The sequence below is a fragment of the Rhinolophus hipposideros genome (genome assembly GCF_964194185.1).
Source record: "Rhinolophus hipposideros genome assembly, chromosome: 25".
NCBI classification, from domain to species: Eukaryota; Metazoa; Chordata; class Mammalia; order Chiroptera; family Rhinolophidae; genus Rhinolophus; species Rhinolophus hipposideros.
Window position 1 is genome coordinate 26,870,092 of NC_138071.1, and position 23,827 is coordinate 26,893,918.

A 23,827-nucleotide genomic window follows, 5' to 3' on the forward strand; every position below is an offset into this window, starting at 1 on the left:
TAGCAGCCAAAATAACAAAAGCAAAAGGAACACCTTGTCAAATGATTATAACTCTATGGAGCCAAGATATTAAACCTCTGATTTCTTAAAATCTTGTTTTCCCTCTCTCTACACACACACACACACACACACACACACACACACACACACACACACGACAAATAGAGAAGTGCTTTGTGACCAAAAAAAAGGAAGAAAGAAAGAAAGAAAGAAAGAAGAAAGAAAGAAAGAAAGAAAGAAAGAAAGAAAGAAAGAAAGAAAGAGAAAGAAAGAAAAGAAAGAAAAATGAAAGAAAAGAAAAGGCTACTATTTTGTTTGTGACAGTAACAGGAAGGGAAGAGGGGAGACTGCCTGACTTTGCAGCTGTCAGGTTGGGGAGAGGAAGAAAGGGAAGAAAGGAAAGGCAGCTCTCTTAGATGTGAGAAGTGGGTTTTGGAGTTTACAGTAGAAAAGTGGGGCTCCTTGGAAGTTCCATTACGTATACCTCATCATCCTCTTGACCCCGGAAACCCTCTCCCCCAAGACCTGATCTAGTTTCTGGGGCCCCTGAACCAGCAGCGGGCAGCTGGGGGTCCAGGATTTGGAAGGATAATTTGGGTACTCAGGGATGAGCTCATTGAGTTCCTTGTTGCCACCTCAGCCAGGAGGAGGAAGAGGCCCAGGCAGCTGGTCTGGTGGCTTGTCCAACGCCATTCTTGAAGCCCTGAATCACCAGGTTTCCTACTGAAGTCCATGCCTGGGGTGCTGACTCAGCCACTGAGATGTCAGGCCTCCAGGGCTTAGGCTCAAGGGTTGATGTAGGGGCATCTCCATAAACTAAAGAGAGAAACAGAGTGCTTCCCAGATTGTTCACTGGAGGATTATGGAGGCAATCAATCATAGAACTGCCCCCAACATTTGAGTCCAGATATGCCTGATTCTCCTTCTGTGCCTCCTTCCTGGGAGGGGAACTGTCATCCTGGGTCAGGATTTGCATAATTTTATCCCTGATCAGGAGGCAGAGCTCTAACAAGACTCCCCTCTTCTAGAGGTGCCATCCTAGGGCCCCAGATGAAATCCCATATTGTAGAAGGGCTAGGAATTTCCCAAGCTCTCTCTGAGACATCTGTCAAGCTGGGTTATGTGGGGTTTTGTGTGGTCTCTCCTCAACCTCATTCACCTCAATACCCCACCGCTCACATTTGGATCCCTCACCTACACCCTCTCCAGACACCCAGCCCCACCTCAAACTACTCCTAGCGCATTTTCCCACCTCGTTCCACCCCCGATTCACCCAAACAGCTTCCTCACCACCCTGGTTCAAGTCCATCTATTATAAAGGGCCCTTTTTCCTGCCAGGCACGTGGAGGGGAAAGAGGAACGGAGGCCACCACCCAAAAGAAGTCACAGCCCAGTGGGGGAGGCAGCAACGCAAACTAAGAATTACACGGAAGAAATAAATAAGCCCTAAACGGAGGTTCAGGAGCCGTGTGATGGGAGACTTAGGCAAGTCAGCCTGACCCGCGGTCTCTCGGGGACACGGGTCTGAGGTCGCGCCTTCATCAGCTACCCGACCTCCATCCGAGTGTGTGGGGGGAGGTATCAGAATCACCGGGGGAGTTTTTTCTCAAATATATGTCGCTGCCGCCCGCACAGCTCTGACTCCCCCGGGAGAGCGGAGTGGGTGGCGAGGCACGTGCACGTATTTTGAAAAAAAACTCCGTAGCCGATTCTCGGCTCTTCTTTCCCCAGAGCCAGCACTCTACGCTCCCTGGAGACCCAGGGACCTCTAGAGTCAGCCAGCAGCACGGATAGAATGGCCCGGAGGTCAGCGGCGGACGCGTGACTCTGAATGCCCAGGCGTGGCGAATGCACTCTGCACACCCTCAAAACGTCACCCCAGAGCAAGGTCCAGCCCCGGGCAAAAGGCAGTGAGTGCCCCAGCCTGCTGGGCCCCGCCCCGAGCTGGGGAGGAGGGGCAGGCGGCTCTCTCCAATCACAGTTCCTAAAGGAGGGGGCGGACAAGGTTTTCTCCAATCACAGCTTGCAGAGAAATTGATACGTCTTTCCGCCAATCATCCCGAGGCGCGAGGGGCTTGTCGGGATGGGGGTCGGAGCCAACATGGAGACCTCAGTGGGATGGGGGTGAAACTGCTGTGGCCGATTACTCCTGTTCTCCCGTCGCATCATGTTGTTGCATTTATTTCGGGTCGGGATGAGGAGCGGTCCTGTCGCAGGCAGGCCGCTACTCCTCCTCCGCTTCCAGACATTCTCGGCCGTCAGGTAAAAAGGGACAAACCTACTGGGAGCACGGGCCATTGACCCGCCAGCCAGGCGTGGGGCCCGCCGGGAGATGGAGTCCTGGGCTCGCGCGAGGCCAGCTGGGAGTTGTAGGCCTACCTGGCCCGGGGTGGAATGTCACTCCCCGGGGGATTGGCCTCAATTATTTATAGCGATGACCCAGGTGCCAGCGGGAGCCTCCGCGCATCTGTATCCGCGTGTAGGCGGACTGAGGCAGCGCTCGGGGCGGGTGACCACGCCCGCTCCGCACTCGCCGCCAGGGGGCGCCGTGTGCAGCTGCACAGATGTCGCTGTTCTGGCCTCCGTCCCCTTTTCTTGGAATCGATCTGGCGGTTTGGGTAGAAATTACTCGTATGCAGAGACGTTTAGTATTGGTGGTGTTCCCAAGATTCAAAATGAGCCGAACAAAGATGGTTCCTAGATGTGGGTGCAGAGGTAGTCTAGTAACTTGTACATGGTAGTGCTTGTGATCACGTGACACACGTTGGTCTAAAGAGAGAGAAAGACGGGTGGGGAATGGACAGGACCCTGAGCCTCCAGTGTGAATGCTTTACGAGAAGACACGTACTCCCTTCTGCTCCTGGAGTAAATATAATAATAGGAGGGCCACGCAGGCAGCAGATTCCCAGAGCGGGTGTGTGGGGACAGCCCCAGAGAGCAGTTTCCAGGCTCTCGGCCTCACATGGAAAGGTGCTGGCTCGGGTAGTGGATGGCCATCAGCTGTGATTAGTTGGCCATCAGCTGTAACCAGTGAGCCATTAGCCACTGATATAACGGCCGGGGCTGAGCTAGCAAGCGCGGATTGCAGCTAGCAGGTGGGGTGGGTTGGCGGAGAATCGTGTGGCTCCTGCTTCCTGTGTCTCCAGCCCAGCCGCCAGCGAGAATATAGTGGTCTGACTCCTCTACCTATGGCTCCGTGGGTGTTCCTTTTTGGCCTCACCATGTCCTGCGTTCTTATGTGGGGAGCGGGACCAGAGACCCCACATGACACCTCGCGTGACAGGGTGGTTGTGGACTTGTGTTGTTGGGAGAGTCCATCTGATTAATAGAGGGCGAGAGCTGGGCGGAGCTGGAGCCACCACAAGTACCACTGCTGGGAAGTAAAGCGGCGGTTCTTGGCAGTGACCAAGCCCCGCTTAGAGTCTTACTTAGTTTGGAGAAGATGAGAGAAGCTGGAAAGTGGCCATGGTAAATTATTAAAAGGTTTGAAAACAGGCCTTAAGAAAAGAGTAAAGGTGTTGATATTATTTAAGCCAAAGAGAAACCCAAGGAAAGAGACCCAATAATATTCAAGTATTTGTGCATTCATTTGTGCAGTGTTTTTCAAACGTGTAAGATCATAAAATGAACTCAGTGCGTTGGGACCACTTAAAAGTGAACATAATAGAAAATAGAATATATGTTTCAAAAAATAGAGAAAGTGTTATTTTGTGAATTTCAATTTTGTGTGACATATATATGTTCATTGTACTGGGTCACAATCTAACGTGTATTTCTTACTGTGGGCCTCAGTAAGTCCAAAACTTTGCAGACACTGCCGTAGTGGGTCAGGTTGTTCTGCATTCCTAATGAGGTCATGCACTCAGCAAACATAAACATTTGTTGAACATCTGTTAGGTGCCAGAGCGCTGCTAAGTGCTGGGGATACAATGATGAATGAGTTCCCTGACCTCAAGGAACATACTGTCTAATGGGGAAATTGGACAGTGACACAGGGTAGAAGCAGAGTGAGCTTCTCCATCTAAAATGTAAGATAGACGTAAAGTCCACTGGAGAGCAAGACATAAAAACCAGGCAGGTGGAAAGGGGTGAGTGGAGGCACTACATAGAGGTGACAAGAAGCACGGGCCTCCTTGACACAAGGGAAGGATGGGGCGAAGTCTGCGGTTAGGACAGCCTGGGACTAGAAAAGACCATCATAGTCAAGGAAGAACCTCTCACTCACTCTGTTCTTTCTTTAAAAGCCTCTCCCATCAATAATCTCGTTTGGATCTGTGAGCACCCTACCATGTACTCTTCAGATAACTTTGGCTTCTAACAGGCCTCTGTAGCCAGTTTTGTCCCCTTCCGGCCACTCCCCTCTGCTGTGATCTTTAAAGTGCAAATCTGACTGTTAGCATCCCAGCCTAAAAACCACCGTGGTCCTCATTGCTTGCCCTCCAACATCCACCTGTTTTGTAAGGACGGTAATGACTGCTCCCGCCCACCTCCACCCTTCCTGACTCCCTCCGACAGGAGGAGGGGCGCCTGCTCTGTGCTCCCCAGTGCTCCCCACACGCCCCACACTCCGCAAGCTTTGTCATGAGCTCCTTGTGCCCCCACTAAAGCCTAACCACCAGGAGGGTATTTACCCCATCTGCCCTGTTCCTTCCGTGTGCCTCATAGCAGAGCACTGCCCACAGTAGGCACACAGCCCTAAATTGGCATCTACAGATATGGAAACCGCAGGAAAGAGGAGGTGGTCTTGGCCTATCTAAGGTGACAAGATATGTTATTTAGATTTTCATTTATTTTTCTTCCTTCAGCTGATGGCGAAGGAATATGTCACTCTTTTCCCTCCGTACGTTGTCACATAAGCACTCGAGGCCTGGGAGGAGCCAGGATGATAGGGTGGTCAACACCCTATGGTCAACAGCCGTGGGTCCAGTCCTCGCCCTGCCACACATGGCCTTGGGCAGGTTACAAGGCAGAGTAGAATGAGCCTCGACTCTGGAATGACACGGCAGAGTTCCCCTCTTCTCCCAGTTCTGCTGCTTGGGGACAGAGTATTAGCTCTCTCAGCCCCACATGACTTTTTGCCATCTGTCAGGTGAGAGGAATGGCATCTCCCTCCCGGGGTGCGAGGATCTAACTCGGGACTGTGAAGTCAGTGAGGCGGGGCCATGGCCGCCAGGCGGGGCTCCCTCTCTCATTTCTCCGAGGCATGTGCACTCAGGACTTGTGTGTCCTCATCTGTAAGGGAGTGCCGTGGGCTAGTTGCCGTGCGGCGTGCCCTCCAGCTCTGATGTGCTGTGATCTGAGAGAATGAGGGTAGGAGCGGGTCACTGGTCGAGAGGTACTTGTGGAGGCTGAGGGCCTGACTGAGCGATGGCACAGGGAGAACAGCCTTACGACTTCATTCCATGTGCTTGTGTCATTCTCAGCTACTTTGCATATGTGTGTTTGTCTCAGAAACCAGGATTGCTCAAGAACAGCCCTGAGAAAGGCAGTGTAGGGCCTGGCGGAAGAAGTACCGCTGTCCAACAAGCTCAGCCCACGGCTCTGCTGGTGTGTTGTTCAATGGAAGGACAGTGGTGCTCTGGGGCCATCAGTGTGATTCTCTCCCTACAGGCACTCTGATGATGGCCAGCACAGCTCCTACCTCCTCAGGGCTGTGGCCCAGCTGCGGTGCCAGCTCCGGGCCTGCCTCCCTCGAGCGCCCCCAGCTGCTGGCCGAAGCCCTTCTGCCTGGCGCTGGGTGGGGGGAGCCCTCCTGGGCCCCGTGGTGCTGAGCAAATGCCCCCGCCTCTGCCTTGTGGCACTGTGTGAGGCAGAAGAGGCCCCTCCTGCCCACTCCAAACCCTGTGTCGTGGAGTCCCGCTTCAACTGGAAGCTCTTCTGGCAGTTTCTGCGCCCGCACCTGCTGGTCCTGGGGGCTGCTGTCGTGGTGAGACCTTCCCCGGCACCCCCAAAACCAGAGACAAGGAAGGACCCAGCCAGGGGTTTGCAGAAGCCCGAGCCAGAGCTGTGTAGGCGTAGTCTGACGGCCGTGTGAAGTCTTAGACGAGAGCTTAGGAAGCAGCAAGGGCTGGCTTAGGGACCAGGAGCCAAGAGATACCAGGAGAACTTGCGCAGGGCGGCTGGGTGTGCAGGGTTCAGGGGTCCCCAGGGGCTGGCAGCCTGGGCGCTAAGTCTCAGAGAGCAGTAAAGCATGGACGACAGCAGGAGAGAAGGGCCAAGGTCAAGGCTGGGGGTGGGGAAGACCATGTCCCCCCCACTGTCTGCCCCCACAGCTGGCACTGGGTGCGGCACTGGTGAATGTGCAGATCCCCCTGCTCCTGGGCCAGCTGGTGGAGATTGTGGCCAAGTACACACGGGAGCACGTGGGCAGCTTCATGAATGAGTCCCGGAATCTCAGCACCAAACTGCTCCTCCTCTACGGCCTCCAGGTACAGCAGGAGGGGGTGCCTGGGCGCAGCCAGTGGGGCCCCCCGGGCGCCCCTGAGTGCCCCCGCCTCTCCCCCAGGGACTGCTGACCTTCGGCTACCTGGTACTGCTGTCCCGCGTCGGGGAGCGCATGGCCCTGGACATACGCAAGGCCCTCTTCAGCAACCTGCTCCGGTACTGCCAGCGGCAGGGTGTGGGCCGGGGTGACCGAGGGGCCCCGGGGATCCCGGGCTGTCGGGGTGGGCCTCCCTGACATGACGTCTCCCCCACTCCCCCACCGGCTGCCCCCGTGTCCCTCTGCCAGACAAGACATTGCTTTCTTTGATGCTAAAAAGACTGGGCAGCTGGTGAACCGATTGACAACTGACGTGCAGGAGTTTAAATCATCCTTCAAACTGGTCATCTCTCAGGTCAGTGCCACACGCTCCCCGAGCCCCCAGCCCCATGCAGATGTGCCAGCCCGGCCCGTGCTTTGGCCCCGAGCCTAGGCTTACATGGAGCAGAGCGAGACGCCTGCTGTCTGAGGAGGAAATGGGGAAGGTCGTGAGTTCGTGGAAGGGAGGTGCCATGGCAGTGTCCAAGGTCAGGACAGGCTGTTTGTCCTGTTCTGAAAGCTCACCTCCCCAGAACATCTTCCCAAGGACTCCGACAAAGAGCTTTTCCTGGTCCAGCGTGCCAAGAGCACAGTCACCCTGGCCTGCCTTGCCCCCAGCCTGGCATGCTGACAAGTGTTGAGAATGAGCAATGGCTTTTTACTGTATTACCGGTGTCCTCTTCTCAGCCACCCGTGACGGTGCCATGGCTGTGAGATCATGGCAGACACGCCCACAGCATCTCCATGTGACTCTTTTTGTTCAGTTTCTAGAGCAGAAAGAGAAGGAAACTGGGATCTGTCGGGCAGGGCGCCAAGTGCACAGGCATTCTCACCCAGCCCCGTCATGCCTGCTGGTCAGGAAGGGGGTTACTTTCTGTGCCCAGTGGCCTTGGCCTTGGGAGGGTAGGGCGGTAGCCAGCTGACCATCAGTAACGCCCCGCATGTCGTGGTGCTGATGCCAAACAGCCTTCTTGCCTCCTTCCCTCTCCCCAGGGGCTGCGAAGCTGCACCCAGGTGGCTGGTTGCCTGGTGTCCCTGTCCATGCTGTCCACACGCCTCACGCTGCTGCTGACAGTGGCCACGCCCGCCCTGATGGCAGTGGGCACCCTGATGGGCTCGGCGCTGCGAAAATTGTCTCGCCAGTGTCAGGAGCAGGTACGACACTTCCTTTGTGGTCCCCCTTCTCTCAGTCCTGTCACTCGACCCCGTTGCCAGCCCGGCCTCCTATCTCCCGGCTACCTTGCAGGTTGCCAGGGCGACAGGGGTAGCGGATGAGGCGCTGGGCAACGTTCGGACCGTGCGAGCCTTCGCCATGGAGCAGCGGGAAGAAGAGTGAGTGCCGGGCAGGGGCAGAGCCTCAAGCAGGGGGGTTTCCCGAACGCACCCCCACCTGCCCTGCGCCCCGACCCAGCTGCCTCCTGAGGGCAGGGCTTGGCCTCTGTCCCCAGACGCTACGGAGCAGAGCTGGAGGGGTCTCGCCTTAAGGCAGAGGAGCTGGGCAGAGGCATCGCCTTGTTCCAGGGGCTCTCCAACATTGCCTTCAACTGTGAGTGAGCAAAACCTTGCTGGGGGTCCGGGTCACGGCTGAGGAGGAGCAAAGGACAGGTCCCAGCAAGCTGGTGAGGGGCAGCTCTCGCCTGCTTGATGTCCTTCAGATGTCTGTCGGGTACCGGGTGCCCGAGCCTGGTAACAGGCAGTGGGCAGGTGGGCTGATGTCACCACCGAGCTGTGTGTAGTGTGCTGCCAGCCTGTGCTGCCAGCCTGCCCAGGAGGAAGCCATGGAGACAGCCCCCAGCCCTTCCGCCACTTATTTCCAAATGAGGAAACAAAGGCAGAGAGTATGCAAGCGACTCACCGAGATTCCAGTCCCTTGGAAGCACAGCAGGGACTGGAACTGGGGACTAACCTGGGCCAGGCTCTGTGCTCCGCTTCCAGCTGCTTCCTCCCTAACCACCTGTCCCTTTCACCATGCAGGCATGGTTCTGGGCACCCTATTTATTGGGGGTTCCCTCGTGGCTGGACAGCAGCTGACAGGAGGGGACCTCATGTCCTTCCTGGTGGCCTCCCAGACAGTGCAGAGGTGAGTGTGCGGCCACTCCTGTCCCTGCTGGGTCAAGGGCCAGGGTGCCAGCCTGCTCTGGGGACTGCCGCGCAGCCTCAGGCCGGCCCAGCACCCCCAGGGGAGCACAGGGCAGGGGGGAGGGCCCATGCCCTCCACGAGAGCCCATCCGGGCTCGCGGCAGCCCCTCCAGCCCGATTCACCGACCATACTCAGAAACGCAGTTGTTACCTTCAGCCTTGCAGACACCTCAGAAGTTGCCTTGACAAGCTTTTACAATTGTTTTAAATTATAGTAAAATACACGTAACATAAAATGTACCATCGTAACCATTTTTAAGCGTACAGTTCAGTGGTGTATACACTCACACTGTTGTGCAGCCATCCCCACCGTCCGTCGTCAGAACTTTTCATCTGGCAAAACTGAACCTCTGTGCCCATTCAACACTAACCCCCGACCCCGTCCCCCAGCCCCTGGCAGGCTTTCTGTTTCTGTGAATTTGGGTACTCTGGGCACCCCCTTAAGTGGGGTCATACAGTATTTGTCCTTCGTGTCTGGCTTATTTCACTGAGCACCGCATTTTCCAGGGTCATCCATGTAGTATGTGTCCGCATTTCCTGCCTTTTTAGGGCTGAATGAGGGTCCGTATATGGATAGGCCATCTTGACACGCTGTTGACGCCCTCCCCTCCTCTGCCTGGCTTTCTCCCATGCATGGCCATCCTCGTGGCTCGTTGCACTAATTGCTCTGAAACCCACCTGTTCCTCTGGGCCCCGCAGCCCTGAGCTCTCGGCTGACTTTGCCACACGTGGCCCAAGGCCGCCCCTTCCCTGGTTCCCCACAGCTAAACACTAGCAGTTCCTCCTGCCATTTCTCTTCACTTTGCCTTCCCCCACCCCACGTCCATACTGTATGTATAAAAATACATAAAACGTAAATATACGCTACGATGAATAACGGAAGTATGCTATAATGAGTCACTGAGGAGTGAAGAGCTGCACTAGCACCAACCACGTCAGGGAAATAGAATGTCACCCCAGATGCCCCCTCTATGCCCCACCCCATTGCTTCTGATTCTGATGGCACTTGTGGCCTGGCTCAGCTTTGTGTCTTACGACCTGTTTCCTACAGAATCCCTCACCATCAGCCTTTTTATTGTCCCGGGTAGAATGGAGCTCACCCGGAGATGAGCAGGTGGAAAAGACCCCCACCCTCGGCCCCATTTCTGCCCAGCGCTGTCTGATTGGGGTCCGGTCAGCCCCCTCTGGTCCTGGGTGGCCCCACCCGCCTCCAGCCCGGGAACTATTCCCTGGTGGCCCTGGGACTAAGGAGCTCTGACTGTTGCAGAGACAGGCACAGGAGGCCTTCCCTTGCTGCCCCTCCGCAGGCTGACCTTTGGCCTCTCATTTTAGTCCTGAAGACCCTTACAGCCCCGCTGGCTCCCTTCATGCAGCCACCCTCGGCCTTCTATGGGGCAGTAGCAGGAAAATCTCCTTGTAGGGGGTGCAGCTGCAGCCCCCAGGCCTGGCCCTCCTTCCTTAGCCTCGCCTTCCCTGGGGCCCCCACTCTCCTTTATGGCCTGAGCATAGACCCTCTCTTTTCCTCCCTCTCTTTGCCTCGCCAGTTAGAGTTCATGCAGCCAGAGGAAGCCCAGGACTTGATGTGTGCCGCCTCACAGCCTGCCAGGCGGGGCTGCTGCCACAGCCACAGGCCCTGGGCCCATCCATGTGGGGGCCTTTCAGCTCCTGGGGAGGAGTCGGCTCTTGTTTTATTACAGAAGCTGATGTGTTTCCTCCTGGGGTGCAACGGGAGTGGGGGAGGGGAGGGGCGGGAGGTAGAGCTGCCCTACCTTCAAGCAGCCTCAACCTTTGGCCCCAGCGCGGGGCTCTTTTTAGTGGCACTGGAGCCCCGGAGGACATGGAAAGGTGCCCAGACAGCCTACAGTCAGGGCCAGGCCACCTGGGCCACATCCAAGTCTGGGCCCCACTGGGAATGGGCGGCCCCCCCAACCCCGCCCAGCCTCCAGGGAGAGTTGAGGCCTTCTTTTGAGCCATCTCTGAGAGCAAGGTCATCACAAACCAGCGAGTCATGTGCATCTGGTTTTCGGTTGCTGCCTGGCACCTCTGCCAGGCACTAATGGCTTCCAGATCTCTTGAGAATGTTCTCCCTTCTCACCCACAGATAACTCGCTATCCTGGCTCTTCCGTGCTCCATGCTTCCCCACTCCTTTTGGCAAGTCCTGATGGCTCTGAGCCCGCCAGAACCATTTCCTTGCAGTCTCCTCCCCCTCCCCCCACACCCACCCTGGGGCTGGAAGAAGTGAGATTGCTGAGGAGTCAGTCTTTCCTTTCTTCGGGAAGGGCCTGTGCACACACTCACAGACGCACACACTGTCACGGGCCGCCCAGGCCCGTCAGGAGTGGTGACTAAGAAGCAGTGACTCACCTTCCTCCCAGCAGCCGACAGCCCGGCATGACGGAGGAGGCGACCCTCTGTCTAGACAGAGCCACACAGGGCAAGCCCACAATAAAGTGCCTCCAGGGAGTTTGTTTGGGGTCTCCCAGAGGTCGCCCTGTGGTCCAGTGCCTTCTGTTTTCTTCCTTCTTGGAAAGGATGAATACCTGTGTTTCCACCTTATCTAGTCCTTGCTTGCCCCAGGAGTGTGCAGCCCTAGAGCTGACCTGCCCATGTGGGCCTCATAACCCTGACCTCTGCTGACGGCGTTCGGGAGCCTGCCTCTGCCCTGCAGGCTGCAGGCCAGATGGAATCCAGCCCCACTGAGCCCGGGGACCCCCAGTCCTGAGGTAGCTGACAGCTGTCTGCCTCATCCAGCCGAGGAGAAGACGCAACTCCGAAAGGAGAGGCAACTTGCCCAGTGACCTGCCTGGTCCCAGGGCTCCTACGTCCCAGATTCCAGGGACACCCTGCCTTTGGCTGCAGGCCACCTATTTCCTTGCCTCACCCATCTGTCCCCTGTGCAGCTGAGACCCAGACCCGGCCCTCCGGGGCCTGCCTTCCCTCAGGCACTTCTTGTCCCCATTCTCAACACTGTTCTTCTCCTCACAGGTCCATGGCCAACCTCTCTGTCTTGTTTGGTCAGGTGAGTGGCAGGGTCGGGGCTGGGTCCCAGATCCGGGCTGGAGTGCCATCAGCCACCAACATCACCTGTGTGCTGCGGGGGGGTGTTGGGCAGAGGGGATCCCGTCCCTGCCCACTGTGTGGGGGGCAGGGGGTGCTGCCATCACTCCCCTCCGTCCCCTTGGACCCCACCCCTCCCTCAACGCAGACAAATCCCCCCAGGTGGTGCGGGGCCTCAGTGCAGGGGCCCGGGTCTTCGAGTACATGACACTGAGCCCCTGCATCCCGTTATCTGGGGGAAGCTGCATCCCCAGGGAGCACCTGCGCGGGTCCATCACGTTTCACAATGTCAGCTTCAGGTCAGTGTCAGCGGGTGAGCACAGGGGTCCTTCCCTCCAGGCTGAGGCTAGGAGGGGAGCTGGCTGGGCCCTGGGCCAATGTCTCCCTTGGAATAAGCCCCCTCGGGTACAGGGCGACTTCAGGGGGACCCGGGCAACACGGGCCGGGAACCCGATCTAACTGAGGGTGTCTTGGCCCTCCCAGTTACCCCGGCCGCCCCGGCTTCCAGGTGCTCCGAGACTTGACCCTCACGCTACCCCCTGGCAAGATCGTGGCCCTCGTGGGCCAGTCCGGCGGAGGTAAGAAGAACCCGCACCCTTTCCCGTGGTGGCCACGTAGAGCAGAGCCCTTCCACTGCCATCATGGGTCCCTCTCTGGTGGCACAGTCTCCAGAAACCCATGCCCCCCCCAACTGCCCTGTCTCCCCAACCCGATTCCACAGGAAAGACCACCGTGGCTTCCCTGCTCGAGCGCTTCTACGACCCCACCACAGGCATGGTGACGCTGGATGGGTGGGACCTGCGCACCCTCGACCCCTCCTGGCTGCGGGGCCAGGTCATCGGCTTCATCAGCCAGGTGTGGAGAGAAGGCTTTCCTCACCGCGCGGGGTCACCGAGAAGGGTCTTTAATGTCCACCTGGCCCGTCCCCTTCCTCCCCACAGCCCGGCTTCTCAGTCCTCATGGCGCCCAGGCCTTTTCCCCTTCCCAGTCCGCCACCCCCTGCTCTGGGGGCCTCTGGCCTTCTTCAGTTGTTCTCCAGTGTCCCTCGGGGTCTGAGGTTTCTGCGTCCGGGGCCACCCCAGCTCTGGCCTCATCTCACTAAGGCAGGAACACTGTTCCTCCATCCAGGTGGCCGAGCAGGTGGGGCTGGGACGGCTGCTTTAGGATCCCCGGGTTCTCTGACAAGCCCTGGTGTCTGGGGGCCTAGAGATGCCCACGCTGGTGGCCTGGTTGCTGGTGGCCTCCCCCCGCTTTCCCCTGCCCCTGCCCTTCCCACCCCCGCTAAGCGAGGCCCCACCACTTTCTCTCCGCCTGAGGTGGTGCCGCCCACAGAGAGTCCACCTTTCCACTGTGTGTGCTTAAACAGGACGTCCTACTAACCCACGAGCATTGCTGCCATGGCAGAAAAAAAGCCACAGTGCAAACCCCTCCCTCCGCTTCTCTCCGGGGGGGGGAAGCTGTGGAGCCAGCTGGTCATGCTCCCATGCCACCTTCCTGTTCCCACTCCGGAGGGGCTCCATGCCCTGCAGGAGCTTGGCCTGCCCCCTCGATGGACCTCTGTTCTCATTTGACCTTTAACTTTGAACTGTCCCTACCTGCCCTCCAAGGGGTCCCGGTCTGGCCAGAATAGCTTTTCCTGACACGCCGCCCTTCAGGGGTTCAGGGCAAAGTCAGAACATTTCCTGTGCCCCTCCCTCCCCCCCAGGAACCAGTCCTGTTTGGAACGACAATCATGGAGAACATCCGTTTCGGGAAGCTGGGTGCCTCCGATGAAGAGGTTTACGCGGCTGCGCGGGAAGCCAACGCTCACGAGTTCATCACCAGCTTCCCAGAGGGGTACAACACCATCGTCGGTGAGCGCGGGCACAGCGTCTGCCGCGGGTCTGCAAGGAGGGGCCTGAGGGGACAGGAGCACAGGCATTGCCTCAGGGAAGGCCAGACCAGACCTGTGGCCGAGGAGGACAGAGACGGTTCTGTGGGGACAGGGAGTGCAGGGCCAAGCAGGCTGCAGAGAGGGGACACCTCGTTCCCCACATCACGTGTCGGTCAGTGACAGCCCGCTCGCAGGATGGCGGCAGGCTGTACCACCTAGGTCTGTGCAGGTGCCTCGCGACCCATTTCTCAGGTGCATTGGGTGGCTGTACAGGACCAGCCAGCGACGCCATGATCCGTGCTATTGGGGGGCTCTGTGTCCCAAGACCCCACCAGAAGCAGAGGGTGTTACCTCATCATAATCCTGTATCCTCTGGCTCCTGTGTCCTTCCTGTCCTGTTCGTTAGCTTGAAGCTGTCCCCATGTCACCGATGGCATTGACTTGGTGAGCAGGCCTGTCTCCTGACGTAGGCAGGACAGGGCTCTGCTGGTTCTGGAAGCACCTCTGGTTGACATGCGGTCGCGTCGCCCTGTGCCCTGTAGTACGTCTGCGTGGCGGCTCGCAGCCTTGTCGTGCATCTCAGAGGTCCTCTCTCCAACCTCTGGGGCCCGGTGTATCATCCAGAGTCTCCAGGCTCTGTTGCGGAATGTTCTCGCATATCTCAAAGTGCAGGCCTATCTCGGGCGCTCAACTCTTGAAACTTGGGCCCTATTCTAGCTGAGCTGCTCTCTCCCGAGGAGTGTCCCCCATCTGGGGCGATCCTTCATGTCCTGTGTCACTGACCCAGCTGGTTTACTCGCTGCTCAGATGCCACACTCCCCTGACTGGAGGGGCCGTGCCTCCCTGTCTTGGTTGGCACTTTCCTTGTACCTCTGACCTGGCACACTCTGGGCCGCGATCTGTCCCTCGCTGCTCTGTGATTACTGTCACCTGGAGGCTCTTTGGCTCCCAGGCTGCCACCTCCGCAGTTCGCCCTAGATGTGGTCTTCCCACTTCTGGGTCCTGGATGTCCCCACAGCAGCAGAGACCCAGAGGCCCGGGAAGGCAGCCCCATCCTGCCTCTAGGGCCCTGCTGCGGTACGTGACAGGCACCGACTCGGGTCACCCTGCATGAGTGTGCACACATCTGCCCAGGAATGTGGGACCGGATGCTGACAGGTGTGGTCCTTGCACTCGCAGAGGCAGGAAGAACACGCACAGGCCAGGGGAGGACCCTAAGGAGCCCCCCCTTGGGGGGCCACCCCCAAGTCCAGAGCTGAGGGTCATTTCCTCCGCAGGTGAGCGGGGCGCCACCCTCTCTGGCGGCCAGAAGCAGCGCCTGGCCATCGCCCGTGCCCTCATCAAGCAGCCGGCGGTGCTGATCCTGGACGAGGCGACGAGCGCCCTGGACTCGGAGTCTGAGCGGGTGGTGCAGGAGGCCCTGGACCGCGCCAGCACCGGCCGCACCGTGCTGGTCATCGCCCACCGGCTCAGCACCGTCCGCGGGGCCCACCACATTGTCGTCATGGCCCATGGCCGGGTCTGTGAGGTCAGCGGGGCCCAGGGAGCCGGTCGGTGGGTGGGGCAGCGTGAGCTATGGACACAGTGGAGCCGTGGCCCCGCCGAGCTGGATGAGGGTCGGGCCTGGCTCTGCAGGCTTTGGGCCATCTCCTGGAAGCAGCAGCCCATGTGTATTCAGGAGCTCCTTCCCTTAGGTCAGCGCTGGCCTCAGAGCCCCAGTGCCCTCCTCTGTCCCCTGGGGGCAGCAGAGCTCCCCGGATCACAGGGAAGCGTGTGGTGACCAGGGCTGGGGTGCAAAAGAGGCAGCACCCAGAGCCTGGGTCCACCGCAGGGCTTGGAGTCATGTGGGGCCTGGCTCCCAGCCCCGCAGCCACTTGTTCACGCAAAAGCTGAAGGGCTTCACGAGGGACCGTGGACCACGAGCTGGAATCTGGGCTCTATAAGGGGCTCAGCTGCTCTTCTGACATCCCCCTAAGCAGGGAGGTGACTTTACAAATACAGATGTGCCAGTGGCACCTGTAGCCAGTTGTGCCTTTGTGTCACAGTGTCCTCAGAAGGGACGCTGGATTAGGTGACAGTGACCCCGATGGCGGATACAAAGCCAGCCCTCCTCAGGCCCTGAACTCTGAGCTCTGGTTAGGTGACCACCTGCCCCTCCTTCCTCTCCAGGCCGGGACCCATGAAGAGCTCCTGAGGAAAGGTGGGCTCTATGCCGAGCTCATCCGGAGACAGGCCGTGGATGGCCCACCTCCTGGGGCCCCCGGACACCCCAGGAACCACCACCCCAATTCCTGAGAGCAGCCCCCTGCAGTCTGGTCACTGCTGAGCATCAAAACCTGGGGCCAGGGACTGAGTCCCCAGCAGGGCCAGCGTGCTGGGCTGTGGCTGCCCTCACAGTAAAACCCTGGCCAAGCGCTGGGCTGGGAGGAGGTCGGGATTGCTCCCATCTACTCCCTCTCCTGCCGCCTGGCTGCCACCCTCCTGCCAGAGCCACTGAGTCATTGGGCTGCGCAAGGGAAGAGGCAGAGTCCCCAGGCCCCTGCTCTGTTCCCTCCCTTTGCCCAGACCTTCCCCACCCCCTCTCGGAAACTGCTGAGTCTCCCCTCTACCTGACAGCCTAAAGGCATCCAGGCCCCAGCTCCGGAGACTACACCCAGGGTCAGGGAGTGGTAGGAAATTCACACTGGGGTTCTTCCCCACACCCGTGCCAGGACCTCACTTTCCCTGGCTGGCTCCTGACACCCCTCTTTCCCCACTGTCTCTCGTGGCCCTGGGAAAAGGAGCTCACCCCTTGGGCTAACCCCTTGAACCCAGAGTCCCCATCCTCAGAACAATTTCTCTTCCTTCCCACGGTCCTTATTTCTAGAGTTCGCCCTCCCATCATCCCAATGGGACAGATGCCTCGTAGGCCTCAGCCCCCGGGAAGAGGAAGGGGGGCAAGTACTCTGGTCCAGCCTGGCTGTCCCACCACTGCCCTGCCTCCCCAATCCCGAGTCTGTCACGTGGTCAGATTGTGGGCAGCCCCCTTCATTGTGAAGACACCAGCTTTGAAGGGGACAGAGAAGGCATTTGGGACACAGCCCAAACTCCAGCCGCGGGGCACGTAGAGCCAACAGTCAGCAAGGTCACCAAGCCATTCAGGAAGGGTTAATGCTAAGTCCCTCGTATTGGCAAAATACAAAACCAGTCCGAGGAGGAGCCGTCACTGCCAGACCATGGAGGATGGGACCAGAGCCTCACCTTGAAAAAGGACTGGCCAACTGCCCCCGTGGCATGAGCCTGTGGCCCTAAAGCTGTGAGTGAGGTGGGACTGGCTTCCATCGGCTTCTGAAGACCTGTGAGTAGCCAGGGTTTGCCACCGGCCTTCGTGGACTCCCAGAGACGGTCACCCCTCCTGCCTTGGTTCTGCCCACGTCGCCTCCCACCAGGCACCCTTACCCTTCACAGCCAGGTCCAGGCTGAGGGCCCCGCTGAACCCTGCACCCTACGGTGGGAAGAGGCATTGCCTGTGTCCTGTATCGGAATTCAATGCCAGCCAAGAATTTTGGATTTATCATGTGGCACAGAAGGGTGAGGCCATGTTTCGAGGGGTAGCAGCAATGGCGGGAGAGCAGAGTCGGCTACAGCTGGAGGCCAGCCTGGAAGAGGTAGCAGTGGCTCAGGTGTGAGTGCAGGACCTGCGTGGGAGACCCCACCACCTCTTCTGGGTGTGGTTTAGGACCAGGTGGCACTTTGGGGACAAACCACCCAAAATACTTGAGGGCCACAGCCACCCTATTTGCTGCCCCACTTCCTGACTGATCAGAGGTCACATCCTAGGGCAGCCTCCGCCCAGGAGGCAGAGCATGGGGCAGGCTCTGGGTGGCTTTGCCACTAAACACGTCCTAGTGCAGCCAAGAGCTGGCCTCAGCGCCCTGGCCAAGTCCACGCTGGCCTGCCCAGCCCCTCCCTTGGGAGAACCAGTTCCTGCTCCCCCAGCCTCTGACACCGGATTCTAGGTCTCCTCTTACCCCCTCAGGGCGGCCTCCGAATCCTGCCTCCCGCCCAGCTCAACTAGGGAATTAGTGAGATCCGCCGCTGGCCTGCAGCCGGAAGGCTGTGCCACGGGCCCTGTGTCTCCTTAACCTCGCCCTTGGCTCCTGCAGCTAGTCGATGTGGATTGTAAGCCTGGCTGTGCTTCATCTTGAACACTTGTTTTAAGAGTTGAAGTGGAATAATCTGTGGTAAAGTACTTAAAAGTCGCAATGCTGCAGCCTCAGGAGGAGGTCACATCTGTGCAATAAACCATTGTCATCCACTCGTTCTGTCCAAAGTGTGTTCATTACGCACCTGTCGTGTCACTGTGCCCGAGGTAGGGATGAGAACAGCCCCTGCCCCGTGATGGCTGCAGTCTCGCGAGGGCAGACAGGTGGGCAGGCGGGTGCAGCACTGTGATTGTGTTTGGTTGGCGAGCTTTGTTGTTTCTGCTACTCACAGCCAAGAACCCACCAACATGAACCTGGCGGCCTCAACGTGACTCTCCTGCTTCATGGAGGGAGACAGTAGAAACCCTTCAGTAAGTAAATTGGTGGAGATAAACCTGCTTTCCCTCCGGCCCCCAGTGGGCATCGTCTCCCTCTTCCTGACACACGAGGTGGGGGATAGGTGAGCATTAACCAAACATGAGCTGGCCTTGAGGACCATCGTCCTGGGTCCCCTGAAGCACCTTCAGATGTGCCAGCTCTGTCCTCTCAAGTCCAGTGTTGTCACGCCATGCTAGGCACTGGCCCAGGGTCCCCCAGCTGGTATAGGGGTACAGGGTCTTCCTTTAGAAAAGCCCCACGCAAAATAGGCATACTCCCGTGATACGGCCGGGAGTGTAAAATGCTGTAACTCCCACAGCCAGGAATTTTGTGGCCTCTAGCAAATGACCCAGGCAGTTGCCTCTTGACCCAGCAGTCCTGTTTCTGGCAGTTACAGTTATGCAATATCGCTGGGAACACTGTTGTCTGTAATGGGAGACTGGAAACCCCCGGAGTCCATCATAGGAGCATGGTGACATAACTGAGAGGGCATCCACACAATGGAATGGTATGCAGCCATTTAAAACGGGGGATGTTTTCCAGGTACTGGATATCCCGTGGTCTCCAGAATATGTTAAGTGAAAAATGATGTGAAATGAGAGGGCGTCCATGTTAGAAGCTGGACCATGTTACCTGGAAGGGGAGCCATGTTATACCTGGGTACCAGGTGGGCACCCGTGTTATACCTGGGAGTGGCAGTTGGGTACCCCATGTTACCTGGGAGGGTGGCAAGTGAGCCCACAATCATTGTGGTGGAAGCCAACCTCCCAGACAGACGGGCCTGGGTGTGGGGTGGGGATTGGGAAAGAGGGTCACTCAAGAGATAGACCCCTGGGACGTGGGACCTGCAGAGGCCCTGGCTATTGGTGTGGGCTGGGACACGGGGGCTCAGAAGGCGGAGATGGCCAATGCCAAACTCCCCACCACCTTCCAGCCTGGTCAGGAGCCAACTCCGCTCTTTATGAAAGAACAATAACCCTGGTGAAGTTAGTGGGAAGGGAGGAGACGGGAGGAGGGAGGGGCCGGGCCAAGGGCCAGTGACTGACTCTCAGCTCTGTACAGGGGCTGCAGCTGGGAATCTAGAGGCCCTGAGAGTACCCCAGCCCCAACTGTCTCTGGGCTCCCCCTCAAGCCCTACTGGGGTTACTGTGGTTTCCTGCTGGCGCCTCTGGTCTCCACAGCCATGACACCCCCCACGCTGCACTAATGGCTCAGCCTGGGGCTCCAGGGACCTCCCCCGCCCCCCAGGCTGCTCTGCCAGCCCCCTTACCCCCTCACTGCTGAAACCCAATCCTCTGCGGCAGCTTGGCTCAGCAGAGCAGCAGACTGCCCTGCTGGCCAGGCCAGCCGCACCCTACCTGCTCTCTGCTACGGAGACCCCAGCCCAGCACCGCCCCAAGGAGCCAGAGCCTACTCCTGGTCAAGGCCAGCCAGACCCTCCAGGCCACCGAACCCAAGGCAGCCAGGCCAGTGCTTCCCCACCTCCCTCTCGGGCTTGGCTCCTCTCCTCCACCTCTCCGTCCTCGCCTGGCACCTGCAGTGAGCCCCTGCCTGGCCAGGCCCTCCAGACCGACCCTCTCTTCCTTCTAAGCCCCTGCCACCTGGTCACCCCCCCCTCGGCTCCAGCCATGAAGCCCCCCTCGGGGCCGGAGGAGGCCCGGCGGCCCGCCTCAGACATCCGCGTGTTCGCCAGCAGCTGCACACTGCACGGGCTGGGCCATGTCTTTGGCCCGGGGAGCCTGACCCCGCGCCGGGGGCTGTGGGCTGTGGCTGTGCTCCTGTCGCTGGCTGCCTTCCTCTACCAGGTGGCAGAGAGGGTGCGTTACTACGGGGAGTTCCACCATGAGACGGCCCTGGACGAGCGAGAGAGCCACCGGCTCACCTTCCCGGCTGTCACCCTGTGCAACATCAACCCCCTGCGCCGCTCACGCCTCACACCCAACGACCTGCACTGGGCTGGGCCAGCGCTGCTGGGCCTGGAGCCCGCCGAGCATGCCGCCTTCCTGCGCGCCCTGGGCCGGCCCCCCACGTCACCCGGCTTTATGCCCAGTCCCACCTTCGACATGGCCCGACTCTATGCCCGGGCAGGGCACACGCTGGAGGACATGCTGCTAGATTGCCGCTACCGCGGCCAACTGTGCGGGCCGGAGAACTTCACCGCGGTGAGCTGGCCACCTGACCTGTCCTGCCGGGGACCCAGGAGTGCCAGCCATCCCTGCCAAGGACCCACCATCCCCAGCCTTGCCAGCCCAGGCTCCCCCAAAGTCAGGGAACCTTAACACCCATACCCGAGACCCTTTCCTTCCCAGCCAGGCCACAGGCCCCCACCCCACCAGTGCCTTTCTGTTCAGCCCAGGAAGCTGTCCTCCATGGGGTTCTCTCTGTCACTCAGCTGGCCTGCAAGGTCACACTTACCAGCATGGGACACTCACCCAGGCTGGCTCCAGGCCCCAGGTCTGTGATCTGTGGAGACCCTGCTCCGGGGGCGGGGGCGGTGATGTTAGTGGGACTGTTCTAGGGCAAAAGACCCCTCTCTCTGCCAAAGTAGGGGCTGGTTTTCTCTCTGCCTCTTCAACATTCTGCCAGTCCTGGAGGAGGGCAACTGGGACCCACTGCCTTTAACCCAGTCTCCAAAGAAAGTTGCTGTGCCCTGGGCTGGGGGCGGAGAGGAAGGAAGAGTTGGAGTAATGGGAGCCATGAGGGTCCAGCTACATGTGCTTGTATGAGGGAAGGGCGGGGGCATTGAGATGTGTGTCTCAGTGTTCAAAGAAGAGCCAACAAATAGGGGATGGGGAGGGGAGAGGTGCCAAGGCCCTGTTTGGCTGGCTGGGCTTCCTGTGCCCTGGTGAAGTCTGCCCCTGTCTGCCCACCCAGATCTTCACCCGGATGGGTCAGTGCTACACCTTCAACTCCGGCGCCAATGGGGCAGAGCTTCTCACCACCCCCAAGGGCGGCGCGGGCAATGGGCTGGAGGTCATGCTGGACGTGCAGGAGGATGAGTATCTGCCTGTGTGGAAGGACGTGGGTATGAGGGTGTGCGTGTGGCGGCTGGAGTGGGGCACCAATGGGGTGTAGACGTCTCTGGGGAGGAGAGGAGAGGATGTGTTGGGGTTGGACCTAAGGCTGTCCTTCCTTGTGAGAAGGGGGTGGGTGAGGTTGGCCTTTCATCGTCCTCAAGGAGAAGGGGCTGCAGCAGGGGAGCTCCTGGGACCCAGGCCTTAGGTCCCTCTTCCTCCACAGAGGAGACCCCATTTGAGGTGGGAATCCGAGTGCAGATCCACAGCCAGGAGGAGCCACCCATCATCGACCAACTGGGCTTTGGGGTGGCCCCTGGCTACCAGACTTTTGTGTCCTGCCAGCAGCAGCAAGTATCCTCCCCTGCACTTCCAAACTCCCCTCCCCTCAAGGGTCTCGACCTGCTCCTTCAGCTCACACCACCTCCGACCCCAACCCCCCAGCTCTTCAGACCCAGGGGCCTCTCTATTCCCCAGGGACTGATCACATTCTCCTGGGGTGCCCCGCTTGTCCCAAAGCATCCTTAACCAGTCCCTCTACAGCTGAGCTTCCTGCCGGCGCCCTGGGGCGACTGCAGCTCGAGATCTCTGGACCCTGACTTTGACTCCGAACCCTCTGATCCCCTGGGTCCCCCCGGCCCCACTCCAGGCCCCAGGCCTCCGTATAGTCTAATGGGGTGTCGCCTGGCCTGCGAGACCCGCTACGTGGCTCGGAAATGCGGCTGCCGGATGATGCATATGCCAGGTAAAGGGCTGGGGAGCCAGAGGGGTCGGATGGGGGGGCGGCCCAGAGCCTAGGAGGCCTCCCTGAAACTGTCCCCCCCACCAGGTGGCGCTCCGGTGTGCAGCCCCCAGCAGTACAAGGACTGCGCCAACCCCGCGCTGGGTAAGGGGCCAGCCTCCCCGCATACCATGCCGTCCCTCCCCGGTTCGACCTGTTACCCCCACCCCGCGGCGGACAGCCCTGACCCGGCAACTGTGGCCCGCAGATGCCATGATGCGGAAGGACGCGTGCACCTGCCCCAACCCGTGCGCCAGCACGCGCTACGCCAAGGAGCTCTCCATGGTGCGGATGCCGAGCCGCCCTGCCACCCGCTACCTGGCCCGGAAATACAACCGCAGCGAGGCCTACATCGCGTGAGCTGCGCGGCCGGGGGAGGGGTGGGCACCCTTCCCCTGGCCGAGTCTTCCTTCGCACACCGGGGCGGGACACCAGTCTGCACGTCAGCACCGGGCCCTAGGACTCTGGACAAGCTGCCTAACCTTCCTGACGCTGTGTCTTCTGCAAAACGGGGCAGTGACGCCCCTCCGGGGGCTCTTGAAAGGAGTCAGAGCCTCAAGAATGATCACCTGTTTGCCGCCAGCAGCTGGCCCCGGGGGGCTGGCCAGTGAACATCCCGCCTCTTTTCCCCCAGGAACAACGTGCTGGTACTAGACATCTTCTTTGAGGCCCTCAACTATGAGACAGTGGAGCAGAAGAAGGCCTATGAGGTGTCAGAGCTGCTTGGTGTGTGCGCGCCTGGGGGTGGGGGAGGGGTGGGCGCAGCACATGGCTGTGCACTGACTGACGGTGCCTGGGCGTCCACAGGCGACATTGGGGGCCAGATGGGGCTCTTCATCGGGGCCAGCCTGCTCACCATCCTTGAGATCCTGGACTACCTCTGTGAGGTAGGCCTGGGGCCTCAGCTGGGGGAGGGGGAAACAGCCCCAGGCCCCAGGGCAAGGTGGAAGGTGGCCACCTGCCTCACTGCTTGCTCCCAGGTATTCCGAGACAGGGTCCTGGGATACTTCTGGAACCGAAAGCGCCCCCAAAAGCACTCCAGCACCAATCTGGTAACAACCTCCTCTTCCTCCTCTGCCATCTCTATCTGAGTGTTCCTCCCCCCACACCCAAACCTAGAACACCATCCCTGCCCAGCTGGGGGAAAAAACAGTGGGGCAGGGATGGGTGAGCAGTGACCTTGGCTGGTCCCCTCCCCTCCTCTGACCCTGTCCCTACTCCTACAGCTTCAGGAAGGGATGGGCAGCCATCGAAATGAAGTGCCCCATCTCAGCTTGGGCCCCAGGTAACAAGAAATGGCTCCCTGAGGTCAGGGGAGGAGGGGCAGTTACAGTCCGGAGGGCAAAGTTCAGATCCAGAAGGGCAGCGGCAGGAGCAGGGTAGGGGGCGCGAGGCCCTGTCCTAGCACTGGGGTCTGTCTCGGCAGGCCTCCCACGCCTCCCTGTGCCGTCACCAGGACTCTTTCTGCCTCCCACCGCACCTGCTACCTCGTCACACGGCTCTAGACCTCATGTCTGTCTTCAGGGCCGCACCCTGCCATCCTGGACATGCTCAGCCTGCACATAACTTGGCTGTATTCACCCCAATAAAGTCCTCAGCTGGTCATGCGTCTCAGCTACTCCTCTTACAGGCAGACGAGTCAGGCCAAACTTAGCACTCCTCAGACACAAGAGCTCTGCCAGCCATCATCTAGAGGGCATGGGGTCTGAAATATGGGAGGGATCTGAGTTAACTTCCAGAACTCCCTCTGGGAGAGAACAGGGCAAGAGCACCAGTCATTTGCATCTCAGTGGGAATGACTTTGTCAGACTGACAGCTCAGAGAGAATGGAACCCCAGGTCATGTGTCCGCGTGGAGAGGAGTCAGTGGCAGGATAGTCC

The 23,827-nt window shown here is 59.3% G+C and overlaps 2 protein-coding genes across 3 annotated transcripts; both read left to right on the forward strand.

Moving 5' to 3' along the window:
• Positions 1-2,061: 2,061 nt before the first annotated feature.
• On the forward strand, positions 2,062-19,589 carry ABCB8 (ATP binding cassette subfamily B member 8). Of its 2 annotated transcripts, XM_081038648.1 has the most exons (18): positions 2,062-2,262; positions 5,611-5,926; positions 6,273-6,428; positions 6,506-6,600; positions 6,731-6,836; positions 7,514-7,675; positions 7,767-7,852; positions 7,969-8,066; positions 8,495-8,600; positions 11,646-11,679; positions 11,880-12,016; positions 12,201-12,295; positions 12,439-12,572; positions 13,423-13,570; positions 14,868-15,118; positions 15,760-18,145; positions 18,696-18,819; positions 19,457-19,589. In XM_081038648.1, the coding sequence occupies exons 1-16, from the start codon at positions 2,168-2,170 to the stop codon at positions 15,883-15,885; spliced, it is 2,145 nt and encodes a 714-aa protein (XP_080894774.1). In that variant the 5' UTR covers positions 2,062-2,167; the 3' UTR covers positions 15,886-18,145; positions 18,696-18,819; positions 19,457-19,589. The 2 variants fall into 2 exon arrangements, with proteins under 2 accessions (XP_080894774.1, XP_080894775.1); XM_081038649.1 differs by lacking the exon at positions 5,611-5,926 and having other exon boundaries at positions 2,084-2,262.
• On the forward strand, positions 19,196-23,518 carry ASIC3 (acid sensing ion channel subunit 3). Its single transcript, XM_081038650.1, is given in 13 exon segments — positions 19,196-19,433; positions 19,437-19,455; positions 19,458-20,314; positions 21,027-21,177; positions 21,393-21,520; positions 21,710-21,911; positions 21,996-22,052; positions 22,156-22,303; positions 22,582-22,673; positions 22,755-22,834; positions 22,928-22,999; positions 23,174-23,232; positions 23,374-23,518. Coding segments are annotated over 13 exon segments (2,019 nt in total). The 5' UTR covers positions 19,196-19,358; the 3' UTR covers positions 23,453-23,518.
• The last annotated feature ends 309 nt before the right edge of the window (positions 23,519-23,827 follow it).

Bases quoted from the DNA above. Each gene is read 5' to 3' on its own strand.
- ABCB8 (XM_081038648.1), top strand. From the start codon at position 2,168: ATGTTGTTGCATTTATTTCGGGTCGGGATGAGGAGCGGTCCTGTCGCA. The intron at 6,601-6,730 runs GTACTGCCAGCG...TCCCTCTGCCAG, and splicing joins CTCTTCAGCAACCTGCTCCG to ACAAGACATTGCTTTCTTTG. The intron at 8,067-8,494 runs GTGAGTGAGCAA...TTCACCATGCAG, and splicing joins CTCCAACATTGCCTTCAACT to GCATGGTTCTGGGCACCCTA.